This window comes from Lacerta agilis, chromosome 1, assembly GCF_009819535.1.
Source record: "Lacerta agilis isolate rLacAgi1 chromosome 1, rLacAgi1.pri, whole genome shotgun sequence".
In the NCBI taxonomy this organism is placed as follows: Eukaryota; Metazoa; Chordata; class Lepidosauria; order Squamata; family Lacertidae; genus Lacerta; species Lacerta agilis.
The window spans coordinates 14,366,139-14,392,610 of NC_046312.1; the positions used below are offsets into that span (position 1 = coordinate 14,366,139).

General features: G+C 44.3%; 1 protein-coding gene across 3 annotated transcripts in view; it reads right to left on the minus strand.

Moving 5' to 3' along the window:
• The window catches only part of TRAF3 (TNF receptor associated factor 3), an 80,439-nt gene that overhangs the window by 29,261 nt on the left and 24,706 nt on the right, over positions 1-26,472 (minus strand). For all 3 annotated transcript variants that reach the window (XM_033139276.1, XM_033139285.1, XM_033139269.1), the window contains 4 exons: positions 17,422-17,541; positions 10,643-10,901; positions 5,876-5,927; positions 208-312 (listed from right to left, as the gene is read on the minus strand). In XM_033139276.1, coding sequence (XP_032995167.1) covers positions 208-312; positions 5,876-5,927; positions 10,643-10,881 — 396 coding nt within the window. In that variant the 5' untranslated portion in view covers positions 10,882-10,901; positions 17,422-17,541. The remainder of the gene's footprint in view (positions 1-207; positions 313-5,875; positions 5,928-10,642; positions 10,902-17,421; positions 17,542-26,472) is intronic.

Sequence of the window (26,472 nt, forward strand, 5' to 3'; positions counted from 1 at the left end):
GCCAATATCAAACCATGGCTTAAGGTTGGGTAGCAACCCTGCCTTATTAAGGAGAAATAAACAAGATGCAATGGGGAGCCATTCTTGAATGCAACTTCCTTTTTCATTTCTCCCACTTTAGTTAGTTGACCACAGAACATAGACCATGCCATTCTGTAAACTGGGGGGTGGGGTGGGGAGTAATTGCAAGATATTCCAACTACTTACAAGCAACTGTCCCAAGGTCAATTGTTCTCTGCAACCTTTATTTTCATTCCTGCAGAATATCTGAAGGGCGAGAAGCTCCCTCCGACAGCAATTATCTTTAAATATCTAGAATTAAGAGACATTTAACAGATGGTTATCACAGTGGTCCAAGTCTTCACACTATTGCAGCTCAGCTACATGATTTTAAGTGGCTCGCTAAAAGGCCAGCTTTTTAACAGCTATATAAAGAGACACAGAGATTTGCATGAAATGAGGAAAATTGTTTTCAGAACAATTTCTCGAGAACAATATCGGCTAACACCAGTTTTGGGCGCGGGTGCTGTTGATGTCACCCCGTGCCGACAGGCTATCAATCAGCACAACGAAAACATCCTGATTTCTGCATGCACAGCAAGACAACAGTGTTGCTGCGATGTCCGATGTAGCCTGGGAAAGAGCTCTTTTTATTTATTTATTTATTTATATCATGTTCTTCTTCTGTGCTATGAATACAGGTCTGAAGGTTGTCTACACTTTCAGAACACTCGTTTCTCTGCTCAAACCGTTTGCCCTTTTTTTAATTAGCAGGCGTATGAGTACAAAAAGCTAGGACACAAGCAGGTTTGCTCTTGGTTTTGCAAAGCAACGTGAATGAGGAGCCACAAAAATTTTTTAGCTGGCATCCCAATGAATCGAAGGGGAGAACATGATTGGACATTCTGAATTAAATCAGAAGATTGCTACTGAATATCCTCTGTAGGTAACCTTTCAGATCCTCAGCTGGTACAGCTTTATCCTTTAAAAAGCCCAGCCATGAAGAAGCCTCTTAGACTGAAGACACTGAACAGCCACAATGTCACAAAAATTGGGGAAGAAGGTTCTGAAGTGATCTATTAAGTTATTTGACCAACTTATTCCTCACCTAACCTTCTGCGGAGATAAAGAAGTGGCAGACCACGGACCACATCAGCCTTCCCCAATTGGCACCCTTCCAAAGGGACTATAATTCCCATCATCCCTGACCAATGGTCATTGCTGGCTGGGGCTGATGGGAGTTTATCAACATCTGCAGGGCACCAGATTGGGAAGGCTAGACTACATACACCAGTAAACTTGCTTTTATCTTGTATTTTAATCTGCGGACCGCCCTGATATTTTAGGGTGAAGGGTGGTACAATAATAAATAAATAAAATTAACTGATTTTGAATCACCCAGACAGTTTTCTAGGCTCCATGGAGCCAAGAGAACCTGAGTGAAGTCAATGAGCATTCATTCCTTCTGACCAATATGATGCCCACAGGTTTATTGTGGTATGCACAGACAAAGTGAGATCACAGGTCACTGATATGGTCACCTCTACATATCCCTCCCAACATAGGTTGGAGTTGAGGCTTAGGCTGATGACACCTGGAGAGAACCAGTGTCTACCCCGTCACAGGTGGCAGAACACACTATGCTTCTTGTTGTCCAGCGAACACCCAACTCTTTTTTCTGCAGACCACACAGACCCAAGTTTAGAACATCTGAAGATAAGGCAGATGGCCCGTGGGAAAGGATATCGGCTTTATGATGAAACGAAAGCCTACACTGGGTCATATAAATCTGCCATGAGCGACCAGGGAAGAGAGAAACGCAATAGGGGCAGTGAAGAGTGTGCATCAAAAACGCTCTGTAGCAAAAATGCAACAAGGCCAGCTCAGCTGCACTAGCAGCAAAGAACAGAGAATGAGAGAAGGGATCAGGTGGCCAAACCCACAATGGAGTGAAGAAATATGAAAACAACCACAAACAACAGTTAAGATTTGTCTTTACTAGGCACTGAAGAAGAGTAAACACAATGATTCCCACCTCCCTTCCCGCCCTTCATTCCAATAAGGAAGTAGGAGGAGTCTTCCTGGATGATGTCAACAACTGTTGACCACTGCTCCATGTGGCAAGCCATCTCTCTACAGCTTCTCTGGGAAGAAAATTTCAGACTGGCCTTTGGCTGCTCCTGGGGATGGCAAAGTTCAAGAGGGATTGCTGCCTTAGTGGATATTTGCTTGAGCAACAAGGCCTACTTGAGCTGTGGCTCACCTTGTGTTTCACCATTTTCCTGCATTATGTTGGTATTCACGCTTACGTGCCTCTATGGGCATTAATTGCCCTTGAGCAGCCACCTTCATTTCTCTGGACTGATGCCCAGTCTCACATCAATGCTACTGTTCTATCCTCCCTAAGTGTCCAACGTTTGACCCAGGTGCTTGTATTAACTTGCTTGGGTATGGTTTTGGAACATGAGGTGTGCCTTGTGCCACCTACCTCTGTTCCCACACTGGTCTTGATCACAGATCGTTGACCATAAAGCCTGAAGGACTGTTGATCTTGACACTGATTCATAGACCACCTGGTTTTAAGGATTCAGTCCTGTTGGGTTTTCAAATTACCCAATTCACACAACGATGCAACGGAGGCATAGGGCTGGTATCGATAGCAGTCCTTTCTCCTACGCAGCATGTGTTTCAAATACCACTACTGCAGTCTTGGTGGCCAGCTCCAGTCTGGATACCAGGATTACCTTTGTATGAACAGTCTCAGTATCCAGCTAAAGCTGTAGTACCTAGAGCATTTCTTGGCAGGCTCCAGTTCAAGCCCAAACAGCTGGCATCCCTTGGATCTGGAAGTCTTGGTAGCAAGAACAAACTCAGTTGGTCTCTAAGGTGCTACTGGAAAGAATTTTTGATTTTGGTACCTGGAGTGTTTCTCTAAACTGGCAGTCTTGATGTTTGGCTTGTATTCTGGTGCCTACAGTTCCTCTGCAGCAACTCATGCCTAGTGCCAGTCCCAATATCTAGCCCCTCTCTGTGTCCTGACCATAGCTGTCAACCTTTCCCTTTTTTGCGGGAAATTCCCTTATTATAGCATTGGGAAACAGCAGGGAGGGTTGACAGCTATGGTCCTGACAGGTTTGAATCCCACCTCAAGTCTCAGTTATTGGGGGTTTTAATGCAAAGTTTCTCTGCTTACATTCCAATTTCAGTACCTAGCATTTCTCAGCAATGACGGTTTCAGTGGCAAGTCACATCCTTTGCCCCTGATATCCAACTCTATTCTCAGCATCGCATGTTCTCTGTACAAAGAGTGTTCAAGCTTCAGTATCTCCTGTTTCCTCATTACTGGCTGCTCTAGGACCCGGACTCAGCCTTGGAAACTCGCATCCTCTACATTTTATGGGCTCAATGTGGGCATTTTCTTTGGTACAGGTGGCCTTGACAGTTACAATGGTGTCCCTGGGCGGGCACGAACCACCAACCTACTTCAATACCTTGTGGCCTTTGACTTGGTGCTCATTACAGAGGCAGTCCCAGCCAAAGCTCCAGTGCCCTACACTCCCTGCACTAGGCAACCCTTGGCATTAAGCGCATACGGTTGAAATGCACTCAACAACATAAGCACCACATTTTCTGGGTTCACAACTGCTTTTCCCGGAATGATCTCGGTTCCCAACAAGTTCTAGCACAAAGTGTATGCTGTAAGGTGAGAGGAACCTTAAAAGGTGGCCCTCCAAGCATCTCCACCCGGTCCTCGGGGGTCTCACCCAGGCCTCACCTGTCACCAGCCCTGCTTAGTGCCTTCCTGGAGTGCCTGGCTGAAATGTCAACAAAGCTTCTTGCTTGCCATGATGGGAGGGCAGGTATGTGTGCGTACAAAACCTCCGGCTTTTGCACAATCGTCAAGAGCTGCATGCAGCTTTGCGTCTGGCCCCACATGCCACTGGCATCTGGTCCCCAGAAGCCTGCCCATGAGCAAAGGCAGCTCTAGGGGCCAAAATTGCTCCCCACCCCTGCTGTGCAGACTTGCTCCAAAAAACCTGTAGCCTTGTAACCTGGCTTCAATCCTGGAGCGTACTGCGTATAGGAGCGTATAGGTCTGTGATCCATAGCACAACACCTAGCCTTCTGCTATGAATGCTTTATTTGCATGGCAGGCTTTCTTCTACTCCTTCTGCGGTGTCTGCATGCTCCTCAGCACCCCCCAGATTTCATCAGCAGCCCACGTCGGCACAGCCCTTTGTTAGCCTCTATCTGCATGACTGCACCTCTCTGGGACTGCAGAATGCAGCATTATTCGAGACCGCATGCTGTTGACTACCTGGCTGTATATATCGTCAAGGCTGGAGTTCCTACCTGCCTCTCATTCATTAGCATCACCCCAGTAGCAGCAGAGGGGCTTGTCTTTACGAATCATAGCAGATTACACCACGGCTATGTGTCTCCTGATCAGGGACAACGCACACCTGCACATTTTCTGCATAGGGAGCATCTAACCTTCTAGGGCTTCTGGGACATGCCCCTGCGTGTTTTCCTTCAGCAGATGCACCTGCCTAGCTGTCTTCCAAGCACCTGCCCAGCTTGAGTGTCAACACAGAGCCACTAACTGGTGCAGCAGGACCAGAAGCAGGGTTTTCATGGCAGCCTCAACCATCCCAACTTTTGACTAATGACAAATCTCCACCAGATGATCACTTCCAAGCATCACCTGCCGGCTTTCCTAGAAGACGAGTCAATACTTGTACTTGGGGGGAATATCTGCTCTTTCAACGCTGGATGCAACTTCCTCTACTTCCCTCATGGGGACTGGACAAATTCCACACTAGTAAAATGTGAAGAGACGAGTAATTCTAGTTTTTAACCGCACTGATGCTGCCATGGGGAGCTATCTGCTTCCCTGGTGAATTGACCATGACTCTCTATAAACCTGTCCACAGCTTCCCTTTCCTGCATGTATATTTAGGAAGATCCACATCCATGAGGCAGTATTCAACTGCACAAGCAGAACGATTTCCACTTGTGCAAAGGGACTTCCTCCTCTCCCCCCCCCATTCCCCCAACAACCCCCAAATCTGCTCCAGTGTTGTGGTCCAGTGTTGTGGGAACCTCCACAATAGGTTTAGGGGGTGAATGGGGTGAAGAACGTTCTGATGCACGAAGATAAATCATTGCACTGATGAAACATTTCCCACAGCGCTCTTGTCAATACAACCCACGATCCTCAACGCTGCCAGCTCCTACATTCTTTGGGTGAATTGCAGGGGTAGCCAATGTGGTGAGGTTCTCCAGAAGCTGTGCAGCTACAACTCCCATCATGCTTGGCCATCGTCTCTGCTGGCTGGGGCTGATGGTATTTGCAGTCTAACAGCATCTGGAGGGCACCACGTTAGCTACCCGTGGTGTATTGTTTGCAAACTCCCTACTGCAGAACTATCTTGTCATGCTTGCCTTGTTATAATGGAACTTGTGCGAGATAAGTACATCTCTATCCACCTGTCATGGACTGCTGGCTACACACACCTCAGCTGATTCCTCAGAGAAGAACTGCAGTTATGTGTGAATGGTGAGCAATTAAGGAGACAGTTCATCATTAGCTGCCTGCTATCAGGAGTTAGAAGATCAGCTATAAGAATCCTGCTCTACCTGCTTTCCTGGGGGTCAGGTGGGCCCTGTTTCTGGAAAGGACAACCCATACAAGAACTGCACTCATGAAAAATTCTGGAGCAAGAGAAAGAGAGCTAGAAATGCATTTACATTGCAGAAGGTAAAGGCCAATTTCTTGTTTGAGATAAGCAAAGCAACCCAGTTTAAGATGCACAATAAGGTGGTTTGTTTGTTTTGGGGTTTTTTGGGAGGGGGTGGGGAGATGGAACTATACCTTATCTTTCACTATTGTTTCTTGACATGCTGTACATTTTGGAATTGCAGAGCTAGAAAAGAAAAAACAACAACAACTGATCTTACACCCAAACTTTGTTTGCATACATGTAGCATTTTATATATGTTGACGATAAATTTAAACAGAGGCCAGTACATTTAAAAGAAAAAAGAAAAACAGGCAAAGGTTGGGACCGCACTGGTCATAGGGGTTAAATGACACACATACACGCAAAAAAGCAGACAGAATACAACCAATCAAATCAAAATGTACCTTATAAGTTGGATCCAAAACTTGCTCCTGTGTGAATGAAAGGGCAAAGGAAACACTGATCCAACAGAGACTCCCCGCTAGTGAAAGGGAGCAGGGTGGCAATTTCTACTGTTTCCTCCTTTCCACTGCAACCCCCAGCACAAGCACCTATGCTGTTCCATAAAACAGTCCCCCACGAGGTAGGTGGTGGACTCTCCTTCCTTTCCTTCCTTGGACGTTGTTAAGCAGAGGTTGGATGGCCATCTGTCATGGGTGAGATTCCTGCATTGCAGGGGGTTGGACTAGATGACTCTCGGGGTCCCTTTCAACTCCACAGTTGGGCTGAGCATCTCAGGGGGCTACAGGGAAGAAAAGGACTCAGCACTACATCCAGCACAAGGAGAGCTCTGCTCAGAAGTCTGGACCCAGCCCTGTGATGTTCAGAACACCTTTCCTTCAAGCAGAATTTTATTATTTCCCATTCCGTTTTGTTTTGCTTTGTTTTGTTTAATCTGTATGAACAGCTCAGCAAAAACACCAGGTCTGCATGCTCTTTACCAACAAGGTTAGGTCTTCCTAAGAGAGGCTGCGCCAGATTTCCTTACCCCGGTGCTTCTCAGTCAGGGATGGTGGGAGTTGTAGTCCTAAACAACTGGAGGGCACCAGGTCGGAGGAGGCTGGGTTATACTATTTACGGCTATTACGAAAGTTCATGGCATTAAATGCCTGGACAGCTCAGTTGATTAGAGCGTGGTGCTGATAGCCCCAAGGCTGCAGGTTCGATCCCCGCATGGGACAGTTGCATATTCCTGCATTGCAAGGGGTCCCCTTCCATCTCTGAAATTCTATGTTTTAAAAATGGGAAACTGTAACTTTATTAATGATGTAGCAAGCTTACTGTTCCGAGTCAACTTTTAAAAGCACAGCTATAAACAGTTTTTTAAAAAAAAAGAAAAACCCTACTTGCGCCGTAAGACCGTCTACCTGCAACCTTGAGCCAAAGCTCTTGCAAAAGAAGCATAATGCTATTGCAATGCTCCATTCACAACCATTTGTCAGCTTTGATGCAACAAGAAGATTACTTTAAGAGCATAACACTGAGTGAAAGCTTCCTTTCTTACTGGCAGCAACAATGCTGGGAGATAAGGTTGCTTCGCCGCTGATGCCCTCACGCACACTGTGTGCACACATTTCATGTGCGGAGGGGGGGGGCCTCGCTCCCGTAGAGCTCACTATGCCCCCCCTGACAGCTGGACATGCACAGTGCCAGCACAGCGATACAGTTGGGGGAAAACTTCCTCGGGACGCCTGCTGGCATCTCCCAAAGAGGTCCAACATCTCTGCTCTTCTCCAAAGCTCCAGTGCACAGTCTGTATGTGTGCCAAAGTTTCAGCCCAGATTGTCTGCTGCTCAATTTATGAGTAGAAAGCTGGCAATTCAGTTGTGCAAAATTCAGCGGCAACTGCTGTTCTGGACAGTGCCCTTGCATCACCTGTATTAGCTACTTCAATCGCAGCCCTTGATTACTCTAGTCAATTTAATCCTCATTTTTTAAATGCTGTCATGCTAACAGCAACACACTTCCTAACATCTTAGTAGGCCCACAGCAGCAGCAAAAAAGAAAGCAAGCTAATGTTCTTCTAGGCTGCATCAACAGAAGAACAGTGTCCAGATCTAGGGAATAGTCCCACTCTGTTCTGACCTGGTCAAGACCACACCTGGAATATGGTGTCCAGTTCTGAGTGCCACAATTTAAGAAGGATATTGACAAGTTGGAACGTGTGCAGAGGAGGGCTACCAAGATAACCAAGGGTCTGGAAACCAAGCCTTTATGAGGAACGGTTGAAGGAGCTGGGTATGTTTAACCTGGAGAAGAGGAGACTGAGATGAGATGTGATAGCCGGTTTCAAATATCTAAAGGGCTGTCAAATGGAAGATGGAGAAAGCTTGTTTTCTCCTGCTCCGGAGGATGGGAGGTGAACCAATGAACCAAGTTACAAGGAAGCAAATTCCAAGTAAACATCAGGAAGCACTTTCAGATGGTAAGAGCTCTTAAGACAGCAGAACGGGCTCCCTCAGAAGGTGGTGGGTTCTCCTTCATTGGAGGTTTCCAAGCAGAGGTTGGGTGGCCACCTGTCATGGATGCTTTAGTTGAGATCCCTGTGTTGCAGGGGGGTTGGACTAGATGACCCTCAGAGTCCCTTCCACCTCTATGATTTCCACTGACTCTCTCCATTTCCTTCATCTCTAATTTTACGTCCCTTTGAGATGAGGATAATGCAGGAAACTTGTGTTCTGCGTTAGAACAAATACCATTCATCTGATACTGTGCTATTGTCTCCTAGTCCTTATTGAACGCACTCAAGCATCGTGTTTGCTCTTTTAAACTACTGCTGCATACTGAGCAGTAATCTTCACTGGGCTGTCTTCAGTGGTTCTCATCTCTCTATCCTCAGATGACCCAGAGAGAGAGAGACAGAGAGTGCTAAAGGCTCCACGGCATAATCGTTATATTCTAACAAGTACACGAGAACAGAGAATGGAATCGCTTTCCACCCACAGCTCCAAACCCAATGCAGTGGCACACTCTCCATTCATTTTAACAGTTGGGAGTTGGAAATGGAAGTGGAGCCCACATAATCACTGCAAACAATGATTCTAGAAGAATTATATAGAAAGGGGTAATGGTATGCAAACAACAATGCATGAGCAGCGAAACACCACAAAGTCATTTATTCTTTGCAGCTTTCAGATTATTTGAAATTCATATTATTATTTCATTCACACACACACACACATTTTCAGAAGGCCATTTGCTTGGTACAACACAAAAACACAATTAACATTCAATCACATATCTAAACATCTTAGGGAAGCAGATGCCAACCAACTTAGCACTTTGGGTTACAAATCTCATTCTTCCCAAATTGAGAGCCAGTGTGGTGTAGTGGTTAAGAGCGGTAGACTCGTAATCTGGGGAACCAGGTTCGCGTCTCCGCTCCTCCACATGGAGCTGCTGGGTGACCTTGGGCTAGTCACACTTCTTTGAAGTCTCTCAGCCCCACTCACCTCACAGAGTGTTTGTTGTGGGGGAGGAAGGGAAAGGAGAATGTTAGCCGCTTTGAGACTCCTTCGGGTAGTGATAAAGCGGGATATCAAATCCAAACTCCTCCTCCTCCTCCTCTTCTTCTTCTTCTTCATCATCATCATCATAACAGGAACATCCCCCCCCCCACATCTTTCACTTTACCTCATCTAATTATTATTAATTTTTTGTCTCCCTCTTATTAGCTGTTAAGAGCGCGTGATGACAGCATTCTACTACGAAAATAATACACACACACACACACACACACACACACACACACACACAAATGACTTTCATCTCTAATATATCCTGCATTGCAGGGGGTCAGACTGGATGGGCCCTTGAGTTCCCTTCCAACCCTATGTTTCCATGATACATATATCCAGGAAGAAATAACAGCACTTTTTATCTGTAGGACTCAGTAATTGTTTCTGATGCCTGCATATTTACAGTGACGGATCAAGAAGCCTAAATGCTGCGCAATGAGCTTAACAGCAGTAGCGAGCAATTAACAACTGCCTGAAACAATATTACAGCCCATCATTCCAAAAGCTCAGAGCCACTAGGAAGGCCCTAGGGCTGGGTATCTTCTTCACACCCCCGTTTTCTTCTATAGCTATGTAACTGGTGATGTGGATGTTTCATATGTATCTGGCAAAATATGAAAATGTCAACTCCTTCGTTTCTCTGGACTATTTCCGAACTGGCAAATAATTTATGGTAGTGTTATCAGCATCAACTTATAAGAGATGCAGTTTAAAATTAGCTCCTCTCTCAGGTGTTTCATAACTCTTTCTTTGGGGGAAATATAATCCCATTCTTTCTGACTATCTGTCTGTCATAGAGCTACAGAATTGTAGTGTTGGAAGGGACCGTGAGAGTCATCTAGTCCAACCCCCTGCAATGCAGGATTTATTTATTTTTTGCCTAATGTGGGGCTTGAACCCACAACCCCAAGATTAAGAGTCTAATGGTCTACCGAATGACCTATCCAGTCTGTCTTTTCTCTCTCTCTCTCTCTCTCAGTAACATTTATCAAGCACTAACTATGGAGCAAAGGAGTTTTAGTTGGCCTTCACGGTCAACCAAAATGTATGGTTCTCCTAACTGGGGGGGGGGGGCAGAATCTCGTTCCTGGTGTCACATAGAGCACTACTTTCTGGAATGCCTCTGAAGTCCAGAGTGAGGTCACAGGGGAGCCCACCCGCCCATTGTGACCCAATTCAAAAAATGACTGGTGAGCTCATTTGTGGATTGCTAGGTATGAAACTAGCCCAGGTGTTTGCTCTTTACTTTATGCGTATATATTCAACATACAAAGTTACTTCACGCCTAGGACTTGACCAGGAAAGGATTTAGGTTAGGAAGCCACCACCTTGCCTTCAACATCATTTTACCCCATTGAAACAACACCAAGAAACACTAACCTTAGCAAAGCGTTCATACAGGTCTCACAATAGCGGTGCCCACATTCTGTCTGCTTTGGATTGCACAATATGAGGTGGCACTTTTCGCATTTGTATTTGTCCTCCACTGCATTCACAAATTTCTCCTTGTAGCCACCTTGTTCGGGCACGTAAATGGATGGCACTGGGCTGCGTTCAGGATTTGCCTTTTGGACCAGTTCCACTGACACCGGGGGATCTGTTTTCTTGCTTGCGTCCATGTTGCAGTTGATAAATATTACTGAAAGAAAACACATATCCACACATGCATGAAGACAAGAGTCTTGTACCCACACAACTCAGATGAAAAACAAAGGCGTACTTCATGCAAACACTTGTCTGAAGTTCACCCAACACCATGAGCATCGGAACATATTGAGTACACAGAAATATGCAAAAGCCCTTCCCTCTCCTTCCTTCGGGGAGAAAGTCCACACATGCAGATTCACTACTCAAGAGCTGCAGCAGCAAGTGGTGATTTGCATTCATGGAAAAACAGCTTCAAACAAAATTCCCATTATCTATCGCTTCAAACACAATGCTTCTCCAATGAGGCTGATCCAGCATTCAGTTGCAAACGACCAAATGAAAAGTCACCCACTTGTGTCTGTGGTGGGGATCCTGCAGCCTGCAGCCCTGATTAGGTCCATAAGACTGCTTACCTGAAGCCACAGTCACCTGCCCTACACCTGACATCAAGTATTATGTTAGGTGTGGTGCATATAAAGATGCAGCTCCCTGCCGAAAGGAAGGTTTGAAGGCAACTGCAAAGCCATTTTATTCCAAACTACGCTGGCAAAAGAAACACATCACCTGACCTCAAGGTGATGCAAAGGTATTGACAGGTGGGTGGCCAGGATGCAGCTCACCAACCAGATCCAGTCCCCACCCCACCCCAACTTACATTGAAGATGTTGGAATTCGATACAGGTGCTTAGTCTGAACGTAGTAAGAACCAATTAAGCCTGAAATATACTTATTTTATCTAAAATATCTAAAATATTTATACGCCATCCTTACAAGCAAACTCGTTCAAGGTGACTTTCACCAAAAAAAAGCCAATTAACAATACAGGCACAATAAAATATTAACAGGCCAGCAATTAATATGACTTAGGCATCAAATATCTGAACGGACAGCTCCTTCCCTACAAAGCCTCCCAGGTTGTAAGGTCAACAGAAGGGGTCTTCTGGGTAGTCACATCCCTCTGAAGTTCGGGAAGGGTGGCCATGAAGAGGGCATTCCCTGTGGCGGCCCCTGAGTTGTAGAATTCTCTTCCCATAGAGGTGTGTCTGGCATCTTCAGCTTTCGGCGAATGCTGAAGGGGCACCTCTTTGACTACCCGAGATGTGTGTGTCTTCAGGGCCCATCTTATTCCTGTGTCTGTACTGCGTTTCAACTGTATTTATAATTCTGAATTTTAAACTCCTGACATATCCCCCAGGACCTGCTGGCGATGGGCAGGTAATAATCATCAGCACCATCCCAAAACTACTAAAATATGACACACACACACACCCACCCAAAAAACCCAGCGAGGTGGAAAGCCAGCGAGGAAAGATGGGTTCTCCGACATTTTCAAAAGGCCTAGAGTGCTGGGTCTGCTGGGGCCGAATTGGCAAGATCCTCAGTGAAGCTGGCAAGACTAAAAACCACAATGAGTAGCCAATATTCTCCTTAAGCTCATTCACAGCTCCAAAGAATTAGGGCCATAACGAAGACAGCGAAGAACAATAGAAGCAGTAGGCTATCTACTCTGTAGCCTCCACTGCCACTAGCCTAGCACATTCTGTCCGAGAATATGGTGTTAGGAAACTCGAAATATAGTAGCTGTCAACATACTACTGCAGAAACATCTGACCTGGTTACCTCTTGTTTATATCTGTGCACCAGCGCTCTCTCCCTGGCCTTCCCCTCCTGTCCCAGTTCCACACTTCAGTCAACTCAGAATGCCTTGCTCTTAGATCAAGGTCGGCCAGTTCCTCAGAGGCGATGTAACAAGATCTTCTTACAACTGACAGCTAGAGGGCATAAAATTAAATTTCCTGCCATCGCATCCTTCCCAACAGTCTGCGCTGCCACCAGTATGTCTTCCCTCCTGACTCCAGCCTACTAAGCATTCCCGGAGGGTGAAGAAAAATCACATTTTGAGCCGAAAAGGGTAAAAGAACCAGCGTACATCTCCATTGCACCTCAATGGCTACAACCTTCTTGGAGCCATTTCTATTCCCTCTATTTAAGTAACAGGTAGGTAGCTGTGTTGGTCTGCCGCAGTTGAAACGAAATTTTAAAAATCCCTTCCAGTAGCACCTTAGAGACCAACTAAGTTTGTTATTGGTATGAGCTTTCATGTGCACACATGCACACGAAAGCTCATACCAATAATAAACTTAGTTGGTCTCTAAGGTGCTACTGGAAGGATTTTTTAAAAATTTTGTTCCCTCTATTTAAATTATTGTGAGCCATTCTTGACACTAGTCCCTAGACATAACTTAGCACGTCCTTGGTGTTAAGCAATGAAAAGTAGCAAACAGTTACACACTGCAATAGATCAAAGCTTATATTAAAAGCCATTATAGAATTCCCTTCCCCTCGTGCCAAATCCGAGGGTGCCAGGCCATTTTGTTTCCCAAGATGTTTAATGGTTGCTAACTTATTTTAATCAGTGCTTTGGCTATGTTAACTGCTTCCCAAAGATGCTGCTGCTCCTGACGTGAATAGCTACCTAGTCTTTTTTATCGCTTCTTTTTAATTCGTTTGCAAATTCAAAGGGAAAAGAAGAGGGAAGAGAACTTTTAAAAGAGAATGCTTGTTCAGTCAATATACACCCAAACCCATTTCTGGTAATATAAGAATTCATCAATATCCCATTCATACACAAGCTTCCCATGCTCTGCTTGGGTTGCCTTTCAATGGTTAACCTCGTTTAAGATTACTTTTTTTTCATCTGTATTTAAATCAGGACTACCCTGCCGGAGAATTAAAAGCAGATGAAACTGGGTTGTTATACAGTCCTTGGATCAAATACTACATCTGGCTCATGCAGAATCTCATGCAAAATTCATGTGGCGTTTGAAGTGTGGGTATTTCTGCAGGAAACGGGAGAAAACCCAAGCGCTGGTCACCGAAAAGGCATCTGTGATCCGCCGCATGTTCAGCTTATGTCACTCTTTGCCTGCGAGGCTCCCAATTCGGCAGTACCTGTTTTATGGTGGGGCAATTTAACCCAAGTGCACCCCCCCCCCAGACAATTGCTCATTTGAGTTGAGTCTGAGCAGAAACAGATCCGATCACAGGGCCAGATCCTTATTTCCTCAAACTCCAGCCCTGGCCAACTCTGACAAACACCCGACTGACACCTCTCAAAAGTTCAGGGGGGGGGGAGTTTACAGCAACCTCCTTCCAACATGCTCCCTGCAATTGCCCACTGGCCGATCACAACTTGAAGTCACTAGAGACAGGGAAAAGCTTATTGAAAAAGGAATGTTTTCTCCTCTGCTGAGAAAGTGGTTTGTATTTAATAGACTTCCTCCAGTGCTTGGAATACAAACTCCTTCCTCTGGAAAGGAAAAATAGGCTCTGTTTTCCTTTTCTTTCCAAAGGTTGCAGTTTGTATTCAAAGCTCTGAATGAAACACCACGAATGCAACTCGCTTCCTCCAGCCCCCCCCCCCCCCAGCTATGCTAGGGGGTTTCCAGAGGATTAGGGCAGTTTATCCCAGCTGATTTGGACGGCATTGGCTGTGCAGGTCTCTGACAATCAGCAAGGCTCTTCAAGGAGCCTTGCAAAGGGGCGTGCAGACTTTTTGGCCCAGCCTCGATTTTACCTGTTCCACACCTGACATCACATAGGGCATCAGGTGCAAGGCTTGTGGCCATGTCTCCCTGGTGGGCCAAATGGGCAGGGCCTTATTAGGCAGGCAGGCCAAAGTTAACTTACATTTCAAAGAAAATAAAATAATTTATTTCTAGTCCCTTTTATGGAAGGAGTATTATTTTTACTTTCTTGGGTTCCATGATCACTGCAGATGGTGACAGCAGTCCCGAAATTAAAGACGCCTGCTTCTTGGGAGAAAAGCAATGACAAACCTAGACAGCATCTTAAAAAGCATAGACATCACCTTGCCGACAAAGGTCCATATAGTTAAAGCTATGGTTTTCCCAGTAGTAATGTATGGAAGTGAGAGCTGGACCATAAAGAAGACTGATCGCTGAATAATGGATGCTTTTGAATTATGGTGCTGGAGGAGACTCTTGAGAGTCCCATGGACTGCAAGAAGATCAAACCTATCCATTCTGAAGGAAATGAGCCATGAGTGCTCACTGGAGAGACTGATCCTGAAGCTGAGGCTCCAATACTTTGGCCACCTCATGAGAAGAGAAGACTCCCTGGAAAAAACCCCGATGCTGGGAAAGATTGAGGGCACAAGGAGAAGGGGACAACAGAAGACGAGATGGTTGGACGGTGTTCTCGAGGCTACCAACATGAGTCTGACCAAACTGCGGGAGGCAGTGAAAGACAGGCGTGCCTGGCGTGCTCTGGTCCATGGGTTCACGAAGAGTCGGACATGACTGAACCACAAATTATTATTTATTAAATTTGTATACCGCCCAATGCACGCAGGTCTCAGGGTGGTTCACAGCATAAAACCGCAATATAGAAGCATAAAATACGTGATAGAAATAAAAACAAGAACAACCCAATAATTCCTCCATCCCCAGCACATTTTAAAAGGGCATCAGATGTCAATCAGCCAGAGGCCTGGTTCAAGAGGAACGCTTTTGCCAGGCGCCTAAAGTATAATGAAGGTGCCAGGTATGCCTTCCTGGGGAGAGCATTCCACAAATGGGGAGCCACTGCAGAAAAGGCCCATTCTCATGTTGCCACCCTCCAGACCTCTCATGCTTAAACAGCTGTTCTTAAATGAAGCTGCCCCATAATCCGCCCTGTGAATCACCTATCACATATATAGCAGGATATTAGCAGACAAGAGCATTTTGCAAAACCACACCAAAGAAAGAATTTCCGTGAAAACTGGAGAAAGCATGTATATTCAGTTTCCTCTAGTACTCCTCACTACTTCTGCCACCCCTTGGTTATGCCACATCTACTTGTCTTTAAAAACAAAACAAAACCAAAATTTCCAGAAGAACGGTAGACGGGACAAAAGCTGTCCCTCTCCTTCCCATTTTCCACTCCCAACTGCAATCTTTCAAGCTTGCCTTTTATTTAAAAAAAAATAAGTAAAGGAAATTGAGATCAGGAGGAAAGAGATCAGGAACTGTGTGCACCGTGTATGGTTTGGCCCTGAGAAGAGGTGGGCAGTTCAGCGTCTGATTTAGGGACTCATCAGAAGAGGTTGTTAAGAATTCACCTGAGCAGATGAGATCACCAAGAGAAATAAGCGTGGGCTTAACGAGTTTCTCCACTCCTGAATAAAGCTTAAATTGGGGAAGAGAAGGTGACTAGAGAAGGCGATGAAGAAATGGTTTTACAATTGGAGGAGAATTACAGAGAGCGCAGGATGTCAGGGGCAGAAAGAGGACAGTCATTCGATGTTCAATAGACACGCAGCAATCAAAAGAAGAAACAGAAAAATAGCACAGACACACACACCCACCCAAAAAAACACCCCTCCCAAATAGCAGTATTTTGTCATATGGAACTGAACAACTTGATACGAAAAGGAAAGTGGTAAAACACTGCTATTTGGAATAGTTTTTTGCTGCTATATTCTTTTATAAGTGCCTATTCACAGAGGCTAAGAACCAAATTCAGAAAGAGCAGCCAACGAGGGCTTTCTATAAGCTTTAGGCAGCTTGATTGTCAGCTGGCAAATCATGTTTCCTATCAACTTAAGACATGGCTCCTCGGGGTTCCATTTTATGAAACAGCATATATTGGCTATCGATTTCCAGAAAACAGCCAGAAAAAAATGCACCAGTAAGCTATACCTCAGCAGGAAGTAGTGCTGACACACTAAAGACTTTGACAGGAGGCAGAAAAGTAATGCACAGTGCCCAGGAGGAAGAGAACTTCACCCAGGTGCCACCCTGGATTCTTGGCTGCGATGGGAACAAAAGGGTGAGGTTGTCCACAAAATTCAGAACCGACTAAAAATATGAATAAACAATTCAGTATAATTTGAACACTACACTTACAAAAAAAATTAATCCAAAAAATGAAAAATTTACACTCATATTGGTCCGTATAGTTAAAGCTATGGTTTTCCCAGTAGTGATGTATGGAAGTGAGAGCTGGACCATAAAGAAGGCTGATTGCTGAAGAATTGATGCTTTTGAATTATGGTGCTGGAGGAGACTCTTGAGAGTCCCATGGACTGCAAGAAGATCAAACTGATTCATTCTTTAGGAAATCAGCCCTGAGTGCTCATTGGAAGGACAGATCCTGAAGATGAGGCTCCAATACTCTGGCCACCTCATGAGAAGAGAAGACTCCCTGGAAAAGACCCTGATGTTGGGAAAGATGGAGGGCACAAGGAGAAGGGGACGACAGAGGACAAGATGGTTGGACAGTGTTCTCGAAGCTACCAACATGAGTCTGACCAAACTCCAGGAGGCAGTGGAAGACAGGAGTGCCTGGCGTGCTCTGGTCCATGGGGTCACGAAGAGTCAGACACAACTAAACAACAACAACAGCAGTATTGCCCTATACCACCCATATTCTTGTTTCCCTACACAAAATATATTCATTAAATTTGTATACCACTGTTTCTCCCCAAAAGGAGCCCAACAGCTTACCTGTATAATGGCAGGCGAAAGGGACAAGGACATCTACGTTCAAACAGAGAAGAAAAGGCAACAAAAAATGAACTGCGAATCCGTTTCCCAGTTGATACCGTCAAATGTTGATTCCTGTAACTTAAGAGACAGAAGAAAACTCAATTTAAGTTCAGGTGCAAAATTGAGATTGCATTTAAAATCACAAAAACCTCTGCAGAGTAGGGATAGAAGGACCTTGTGAAATTTGGTTCTCTTAATTCCTCATTTTTCCAAGCTTAAAAATCCAGTTTCCCACATTTCCACAGCAATCGGCATTTTATTTTTTTAAAATCCCCATGAAAACTGCATACACATTTTTAACTAAGGCACATGTTTTTGCAAGCAATTTCCCCAGAGCTTCGCAGGGCAGGCGGTGCGGCGAGGAGCAAAATGTGCCCCCTACCAAATGTGCCTGGGGCCACCAACCCTCTGGCCCTCCCCACACAATGCCACTGCATAGATTTATTGATGGCAAACATCCTGGCATAACTAAGCATAACATAAAAGGACAATGTCTTGCAAAAAAACAAAACAAAAAACCCTGATACTTTTCAATCAGATGTCCAAGCGTACTTTGTACTTGGCAAGCATGAGAACAGATTTTTATTGATCACAAGCAGTGCTACTTCCAGCACAGTTACATCTAGATCAAGACTGATAGGTTTAGGTGTGTGCTTTATGAATGTCATTTAGGAAAGCAGGTCACAGGACCAATGACTCAAGTAGCATTGCAGCTTTGCATATCTGGCTCACATTATCCTTAGTGGAGCCCCATGATGAAGGCATGCCCGGGCATCCTGAAACACGACGGCAAAACTGACACCTCCTAGTTATAAAACAGAAGCAGCAGCTACACCTTACGCAGGAAGAACCGAAAGCTCAAAAGGTCTCATTTGTGAATAACATAATTCACGATCTCACCTCCCTTTCCCCCCCCCCCACATTCTGTCAGAATTGCTTTTCTGCGAGGGGAAGAATTTGAATTGTCACAAGAATTGCATCTGCCCTGCTCCATTCTAATGTATGTGAGTAAATCAGGCTAGCATCAGTATAAGCTAAACAAGCTATAGCTTAGGGCCCCCACTCTCTTGGGGCCCCCCAAAAAACTTAAAGGGAAAAAAACTGGATGTACATTTCCAAAATATAAGATAAAAAACAAATAAAATAAAACCTACGTACAGCAACCGTGTTTTGTGTTGTGTAGGCTCCTATGATGTAAGTAATGGTCCACGCCTGCTAGCCTGCTCCCTAAAATATCACTGGTTTGCTCATTTCTATATACAGGATGCCTACATTCTGCATGGGCTGGTTGCATAGATACCTATTAGGTCCATAAATTACCATATAGCATATATTCAACACAAAAAACAGAGACAATTGGTTGCTGACAAAGGACAGCTTGACCCAAGGGCCCCATTACATTCAGCAGCTTAGGGCCTCATCAAACCTAAACCTGGCCCTGGCTAGCATGCAATATTGCAAGCCTAATCAAAAGGACGTTGTAATGTTTGCAGATGCACAAACACACCTCTGCTTGCCCCAGTAAGGATCAAGCCTTTGCCAGCTTTCGACTGAAATGCATGTTTAAAAGCCTAAGCTTTCTCAACAAGTCTTATTTGAATGCTTTCAAAACAGCTTGGAGGGCGCGAACAAACCACTCTCCACTTTCCCATCCCTTCCTGCTACGAGGGCCCAGAAAACTATATTTGGGGCAGAGAAGAGATGGGTAGGGCAGGTTACAGGAAGATAGCAGCAGTGAGCACTCCCCAAAACCCTAGCCAAGTGGCTTTTCCTGCAAGGAATATGGGACCCCTGGTTCCAGAAACCCCAACAGAAATGACTTAATAGCATAGGCTATTCTAAATGACCTTTGGAGGATCCTTCCAACAAAATTTTTTTTCTAGCAGACAGTGCCAAGAGCAAAATAATACAGTAGGTTTCTGTGTGTGTTTAATGGCTACGTTTAAATCATGTTTCGGGGAGAAACCGGGCTGCCTCCCTGTACTTAAGTCCTGCAATAAGTTCCTCTAGTGCTGCAGGTACAGTGGTGACTTTCTAGTAAAGTATAAATTGCCCAGCTTGACATCCTTGCCTTCAACATTTTAGGTTATAGTTCATTCCAAGGGATGCAGTAATCTTTCTACCCGCCCCCGCCCCCCCCCCTTCCCAGCAAGATGCCTTTCAATATTTTGGCTGCAAAGAACAAAGCTTTTCGACTGAAGAGAGTATGTCCTAGCGAGCAAAACATCCGAAATGTTTCAAAGAGAACCTTGATCCCTTCCACTGTTTTAGACTAAACTTGCAGTACTGCTATTGAAAAGTGTACTTTAAAACAAATATATATATCAGTGACAGCAGCACAGTGGAGACAGTACACCTTCATTTCCACTTGCTCTGACAAGAGGTATTTATTTCACTTAACGTAGACCTGGAACGCCTTTACCATAATTTGCCTAAATGTGGCCTAGAAGCAGTAAGAGTGCCTGTGATTTATTTGGTCTCGGTAAACCCTAGACAGAATCATAGAAGGGTCATCTAGTCCAACCCCCTGCAATGCAGGAATATATGATCAGCTGCTTCTGCTGCTGAATGGAAAGCTACATTCGCATTCACTGCATGTTTCCTTTAAAAAAAAAAGGTTAAGGGAGCATACAGGTGAAACTCGAAAAATTAGAATATCATGGAAAAGTCCATTTATGTAAGCAATTGTTTTCATTAGCTACTGGAGTTTAATATATGAGATAGACTCATGACATGCAAAGTGAGATATGTCAAGCCTTTGCTTGTTATAATTGTGATGATTATGGCGTGCAGCTGATGAAAACCCCAAAGTTGAAATTGTTAATTTGGGGTTCTCATCAGCTGTACGCCATAATCATCACAATTATAACAAATAAAGGCTTGACATATCTCGCTTTGCATGTCATGAGTCTATCTCATATATTAGTTTCACCTTTTAAGTTGAATTACTGAAAGAAACGAACCTTTCCACGATATTCTAATTTTTCGAGTTTCACCTGTATATACCGACTTGATATTTCTGCCACCCAGGAACGTGTGCAGAGGAAGGCAACCAAGGGTCTGGAAACCAAGCCATATGAGGAACAGTTGAAGGGTATGTTTAGCCTAGAGAGGAGGTGACTGAGAAGAGATATGATGGCCATCTTCAAATACCTTTATGGAAGATGGAGCAGGCTTGTTTTCTCCTGCTCTTTGAGGGTAGGACTTGAGGCAATGGCTTCGTTACAAGAAAGAAGATTCCCACCAAACATTTGGGGGGAGATTACAGACAGTAAGAGCAGTTCAGCAGCGGAACAGACTGCCCACAAGAGGTGGTGGACTCTCCTTCCTTGGAGGATTTAACAGCAGAGGTTGGGTGGCCATTTGTCATGGATGCTTTAGCTGAGATTTGTGCATTGCAGGGGGTTGGACAAAATGACCCTTGGGCACCTTCCAACACTATAATTGTATGAAGCCCAACTGAGATGTATTGTTGCTCTGCGAATGCTTCTGCAGAAACGTAAGAACAGCCTGCTGGATCAGGCCAATGGCCCATCTAGTCCAACATCCTGTTCTCAAGTGAGCAGAACTTGAGCACAAGAGAATTCTCCCCTCCTGTGGTTTCCAGCAACGAGTATTCAGAAGCATTGCTGCCTCCAACTGGGAAGGTAGATTATAGCCATTGATAGCCCACTCCTCCTCCATAAATTTGTCCAATCCTCTTTTAATGTCACCCAAGTTGGTGGCCATCACTGTCTCCTGGGGAGCACATTCCATAGTATGACTATGAGGAGGTACTTTCTTTCATCTCCCCTTAGTCTTCCAATTACAGGTAGGTAGCTGTGTTGGTCTGTGTGTACCTGAAGAAGTGTGCATGCACACGAAAGCTCATACCAATAACAAACTTAGTTGGTCTCTAAGGTGCTACTGGAAGGGTTTTTTTTTATTTTGTTTAATCTTCCAATGTTCAACTTCATTGGATGTCCACGAGTTCCACTGCTATGAGGGAGAAAAACCTTTCTCTATTAATTTTCTTCATGTCATTATAAGTTTATAAACTCTTATCATGTTGCCTCTTACTTGCCTTTTCTTTAAACTAAATAGTCCCAAATGCTGCAACCTTTCTTCATCCTCTTGATTATTCTTGATGGCACTTTTCTAAACCTTTTCCAGCTCTACAATATCCTTGTTGGGGTGAGGTGGCCAGAACCTACAGTTTGTGTGCTCCACTCTCCTCTTTCATGAATCAGATAAAGAGATTGAAACGTTCTATTTTCAGTTTTAAATATACCACAGTTCCCGGTGACTTCCAAGCTCTGTGAACTGTGGTTTGTTTAAACTACGGTTTAGTGAGGACAAGGAAAGATCTAAATCCATTTTTACTGACTTTTCAATAAACATAGTTTAAACAAATGATGGTTCCCAGAGCTCAGACACCACATGCAACTGTGGTTAGTTCAGAAGTAAAGTGGAACATTTCCGTCTTATCAATGAACTCAATGGGACTTACTACTGAGTAGAGGTGTACAGGATTGTGCTGTAAACACCTTTGCATTGTAGCACACATAAACCTATGTGTCACGGGGATCAACAAAGGCCATGTATTGTAGAACAAACCCATCCATTACAGAAAATAATTCAAATGTCAATGAACAAATCTAATTGACCTTATGAAATTTGCAAAACCCGTTCCAGAAACAAAAAGAACGTCTTGTCTAGGGACACAGAGTGACAAATGTAGAAGTCTTTAAAAGACAGATACAAGAGAAGATTGTCCCCTATTACAGCGTTCTCCAAATGTGTGCCCTCAAGAACCGCAGCTCTCATCAGCTCCATCCAGCATGGCCAAAGCATCTGAAAGGCACCTTGGAAAGCTGCTCTAATACAGCTTTTCTGCCATAACTTCAAAAACTATATTTCTATAAATTACATGATTCTTTATTTCAAACCCACATTGAGGTTATTATAAAAGAGGAGAGGAGTTTCACATGGCACGTTATCGGTGGGGTGGGGTGGGGGAAAGAGACCTAATTTGCACCTATGAATGAATTATATAGTTGAATTAATTAATCAATGTATCTTGAAATCTGCATTTCACAGTATATTTCACACTTATCAACTAGCAAAATATTAATAAGAAATGGAATTTCGTATGAAGGAGTTGTCCCAGCTATTGCTCCTCTCTGTAAGCCCCTGTTCACTCTTGTCTCTCAGCTTCCATCCCTTCCAAACAATCAAGTATGGCGGTTTCTGCACCTCTTCTTAACATGAAGTGAGTTGGTTGCTAGACATGCAAATAGATTTGAGATGAAGCTGCAGAACTGCAGCACCCCAGCTATGGAATGCCCTCACCTCGAAGATATAGGTGGCAACAGCATTAGCTGACACTGGAATGTAAGCAAAGAGCTCAAGTCTTTGCAGGGGGTTAATGCAATGCAGCCAGTTGTAAACCAATAGACTGCCTGTAGTATTACTCACGGTGTTCACAACATCTGATGTTTTAACTTTTACATTGCAATGCTCTTTGTGATTGCAATCCTTTGTGTAGGTTCCATGATGCAACCCACTGTAGGATTGTGTATCAATGAACAGCGGACTAGAAATTGAAGTAATTATTAAAATTATTTGCCACTGATGGCACCAAGGTAGCTATGGCTCCTTTAAGAAGGAGAACACCACGTTCCTCTATGTAGTTTGGGGTGTGTGAGCTTTTAGAGGCTCTCTGCCAGATGGAAGGGTATTATCTATTATCTCCTACCTCTCAGTTTTCCCATGGTACCTCTTCACACATCAAAAGAAAGAAAGAAATAGTAGATTTCGTGAAGTTTTTTGTCTGCTTACTATGCATTGGTCACCTTTTAAGATGTTGTACCCAAATTTTGCAGAACTGCTCCTGAGATCAAGGAGCAGGTTTTCATCTATGAACATCATTGGACACCATTTTGAATCAAGATGGCGGACTGAACTCTTCAAAACTGCACTGATTTTTCGGTGTCTCAGAATTCCTGAGCAATGCCAGGTACAAGGCTGCTAGTAGTTCATGCGAAGAACAGCAAGGAGTGGACGGGTGGGATATTTCAAGAAAACCCAACAGAATTTCTTGAATCCACTGACACACACACCCTTCTCCTTCCTGCCCCCAACCTACACAAGCTGTGCCAGGGAACAGGGCTCTAGACATAGCAGTGGCTACACAACAAATCTCCTCTACTGAGGAAGGTCGAATTACTCTGACCATGTCATGAAGTCAGAAAACTTAAGTTTTATTTATATAAATCCTTTGCCATCTTCAGATCCAGAAGTCGCTGTTGGCAAACACTAATGGGATAATGGAATCAGTTGCCAACTGGTATTTGAAGCCAAGGAACTTTAAAATAAAACGCATTAATAGCCATTTGACATTTGATAAGTTTTTTTTATAAAAAAAGAAATAAATTAAGACATGAAGCCCTCCGTAAGCTGTTCTTGCAATATAGTTAGAATCACTGGAAGGTCCAGAGGGATTTCTACTGACAGCGATTTGTCTGTTGGTATTACAAGAAGCTGTACAAGGACGCTAAAGATATTTGGGATGCATATAAGTAGCAGCTTCTAACTGGGAAGCTGCCAGATCAAAAGGTATCCAGAGGTCACCCGCCATTTTTTATCCTGCAAGTCATTATAGCATAGCAGAGGATATGGAAATAGATGGTAATAAATGCACTGCCTCAGCAGCTACATCTATTTTAGCTGGTGATAATCAGTATTTCTTCAAATAACCAAGATTGTTATTTATTTTTTTGTATAAGCGAATAAGCAAGGAGGCTGGGTGCTAGGTTGGAGATCCAGAACTGGTTAGCCCCAGTTCCATTGATTGAAAAGTAATCCAGCTTCACTCCATTGCCTAATGATCCAACGTTATCAGGTAACCTCCTCCTCCTTTCCCTGAACCTGCTCTTCAAATCTTAAGAAACATGTGTGAAGCAATTATTCCCTCGGTAAAACGTTAACAGGCTGAATCTCGCAGAAAATCTTCAGGGCTATCTCACCCATACAAATCAGCAAATTCTGTTAACGTTTCCATAATTACTAAATGAGACAGTGTTAAAAGACAAGTTAATTGGCAAAGGAGGTGTAGCTGTCGTGAAATAAATTATATTAATATATTTCCCGTGTGGATTTCCTTGATGGAGCAAAGGTGGGCAAGCTGTGTGCACGTGTGGGTGACTAGAGGAAGAGACGCAGGACAAGAGGAGGACAAAATGTGGGAGAGGGTGAAACAGATGGTGCAATGGAAGGAGCTGGAGCAATGGGGAGAACTCCTTGGTAAGAAATCAGAGGACAGACATCTGCAAGAGAGACTTGTAAGTCCCTTGCAAGCCCACTCAGTGAGGAGATAAGGAGAGAAAAGTGTCTGGTACGCACAGACAGATAAATGGGTGGTAGTAAATTGCTCCTCAACAGATTATCCTAGATTAATTTATTATTACTATTAATTAAATTTGCATACTGCCCTATTCCCCATAGATCCCAGGGCAGTGGACAACCCAGAATGTGGCCCTCAACAGAGAAAAAAAAAGAGATTCCCCAACCCTGACATAAAGAGGTTGCTGTTTTCCCCAAAGGTTTTTGAGGGAGGAATCAGATTTCTAAATCCAAAATAAATAAAACATACTATGCTTTCAAAAACAGTTCAAGAGGCCCTCTGTACAATTCCTGCTAGAGGCACAGTCTCTACCAGAAGCTGTCGCAGTCAGAGAAGGATAACACAATCAAGAACCCTCCTTCGATACACTTTGACATTGCCTCCATTTAGACTCAAGATTAAGAGTGATCTCTCAGCACCAACACCCAAAATATGAGCTCCAGAGAGTTGGGGGACCCTCCAGAACAGGGTGTGGAGGGTTGTAGGAGAAAGGCAAGTCAGTAAAACTCACTTTTTGCCTTCCTCTTCCTGAGCACAAGGGCACCGACTGTATGGAGTACAAGCGTCCCCCCACGTACACACAATCAACTTGTGAACGGCCGTATAAATGCACAGTGCCAGGAAATAAATAATTCAATTCAAACTTGGAAATGCTGGGAGAGAGCGGGAGAGTCCTCATGGCTTGCAAGGAGAACCTCCCCGGAACCCAAAGAGGGTGTTGATGAGGGCATAGGGATCCCCAAAGAGACCAGAGATGCATTGGCACTTTGTTTAGGCTGCTCAGCCTCCCCAGCGAACAGCTGGTGTGTGGGGTTGTGCAACAGCCGCTTCTCACAGATTCTCCAGCTAGACCCAGAGCTTCAATTCTAATTGTGGATATTTTGGATACGGTATTTTTGTTTGAGATTGGCAAGACAGCACCAGGGAGGGCATCTGAAGGGTGCTCCCCACTTTACGCAATTTCACTTACACGCCTGCATAAGTGGGGGGAGGGGGACACCTGTCTATAATGCAAAGGCGCATACAAAATAAAAATCAAAAGACAGAAATCCCAGGCATTGGAAACATCTTTATTAATATGCCTAAACACAATCTTCCCATGGTACTGCTTACAAGTCATGGCTTCACATTTCCTAGCACAATTAACATAAACTGCACCCAAGTATTTTAAAGTTCAGTTTGCACCATTCACATCCATGTGGCCAATTTAAATCAGAATTCTCACCAACTCAAGTTGTGAAGCAGGTGTTTGAAAGGTACATGATGGGGAAAACCAATCAGTCATCTGACTGTAAAGTGCTGCAGATCCTGATTGTTGGCAATGCGCTGTGCACTGAGTTTTTCAGGTGTCATTGGTCACCTTCAAACCCCATTTGACACTGAGAGCCAGTGTGGTATATTGGTTAAGAGCGGTAGACTCGTAATCTGGTGAACCGGGTTTGCGTCTCCGCTCCTCCACATGCAGCTGCTGGGTGACCTTGAGCTAGTCACACTTCTTGGAAGTCTCTCAGCTCCACTCACCTCACAGAGTGTTTGTTGTGGGGGAGGAAATGAAAGGAGAATGTTAGCCGCTTTGAGACTCCTTCAGGTAGTGATAAAGAGGGATATCAAATCCAAACTCTTCT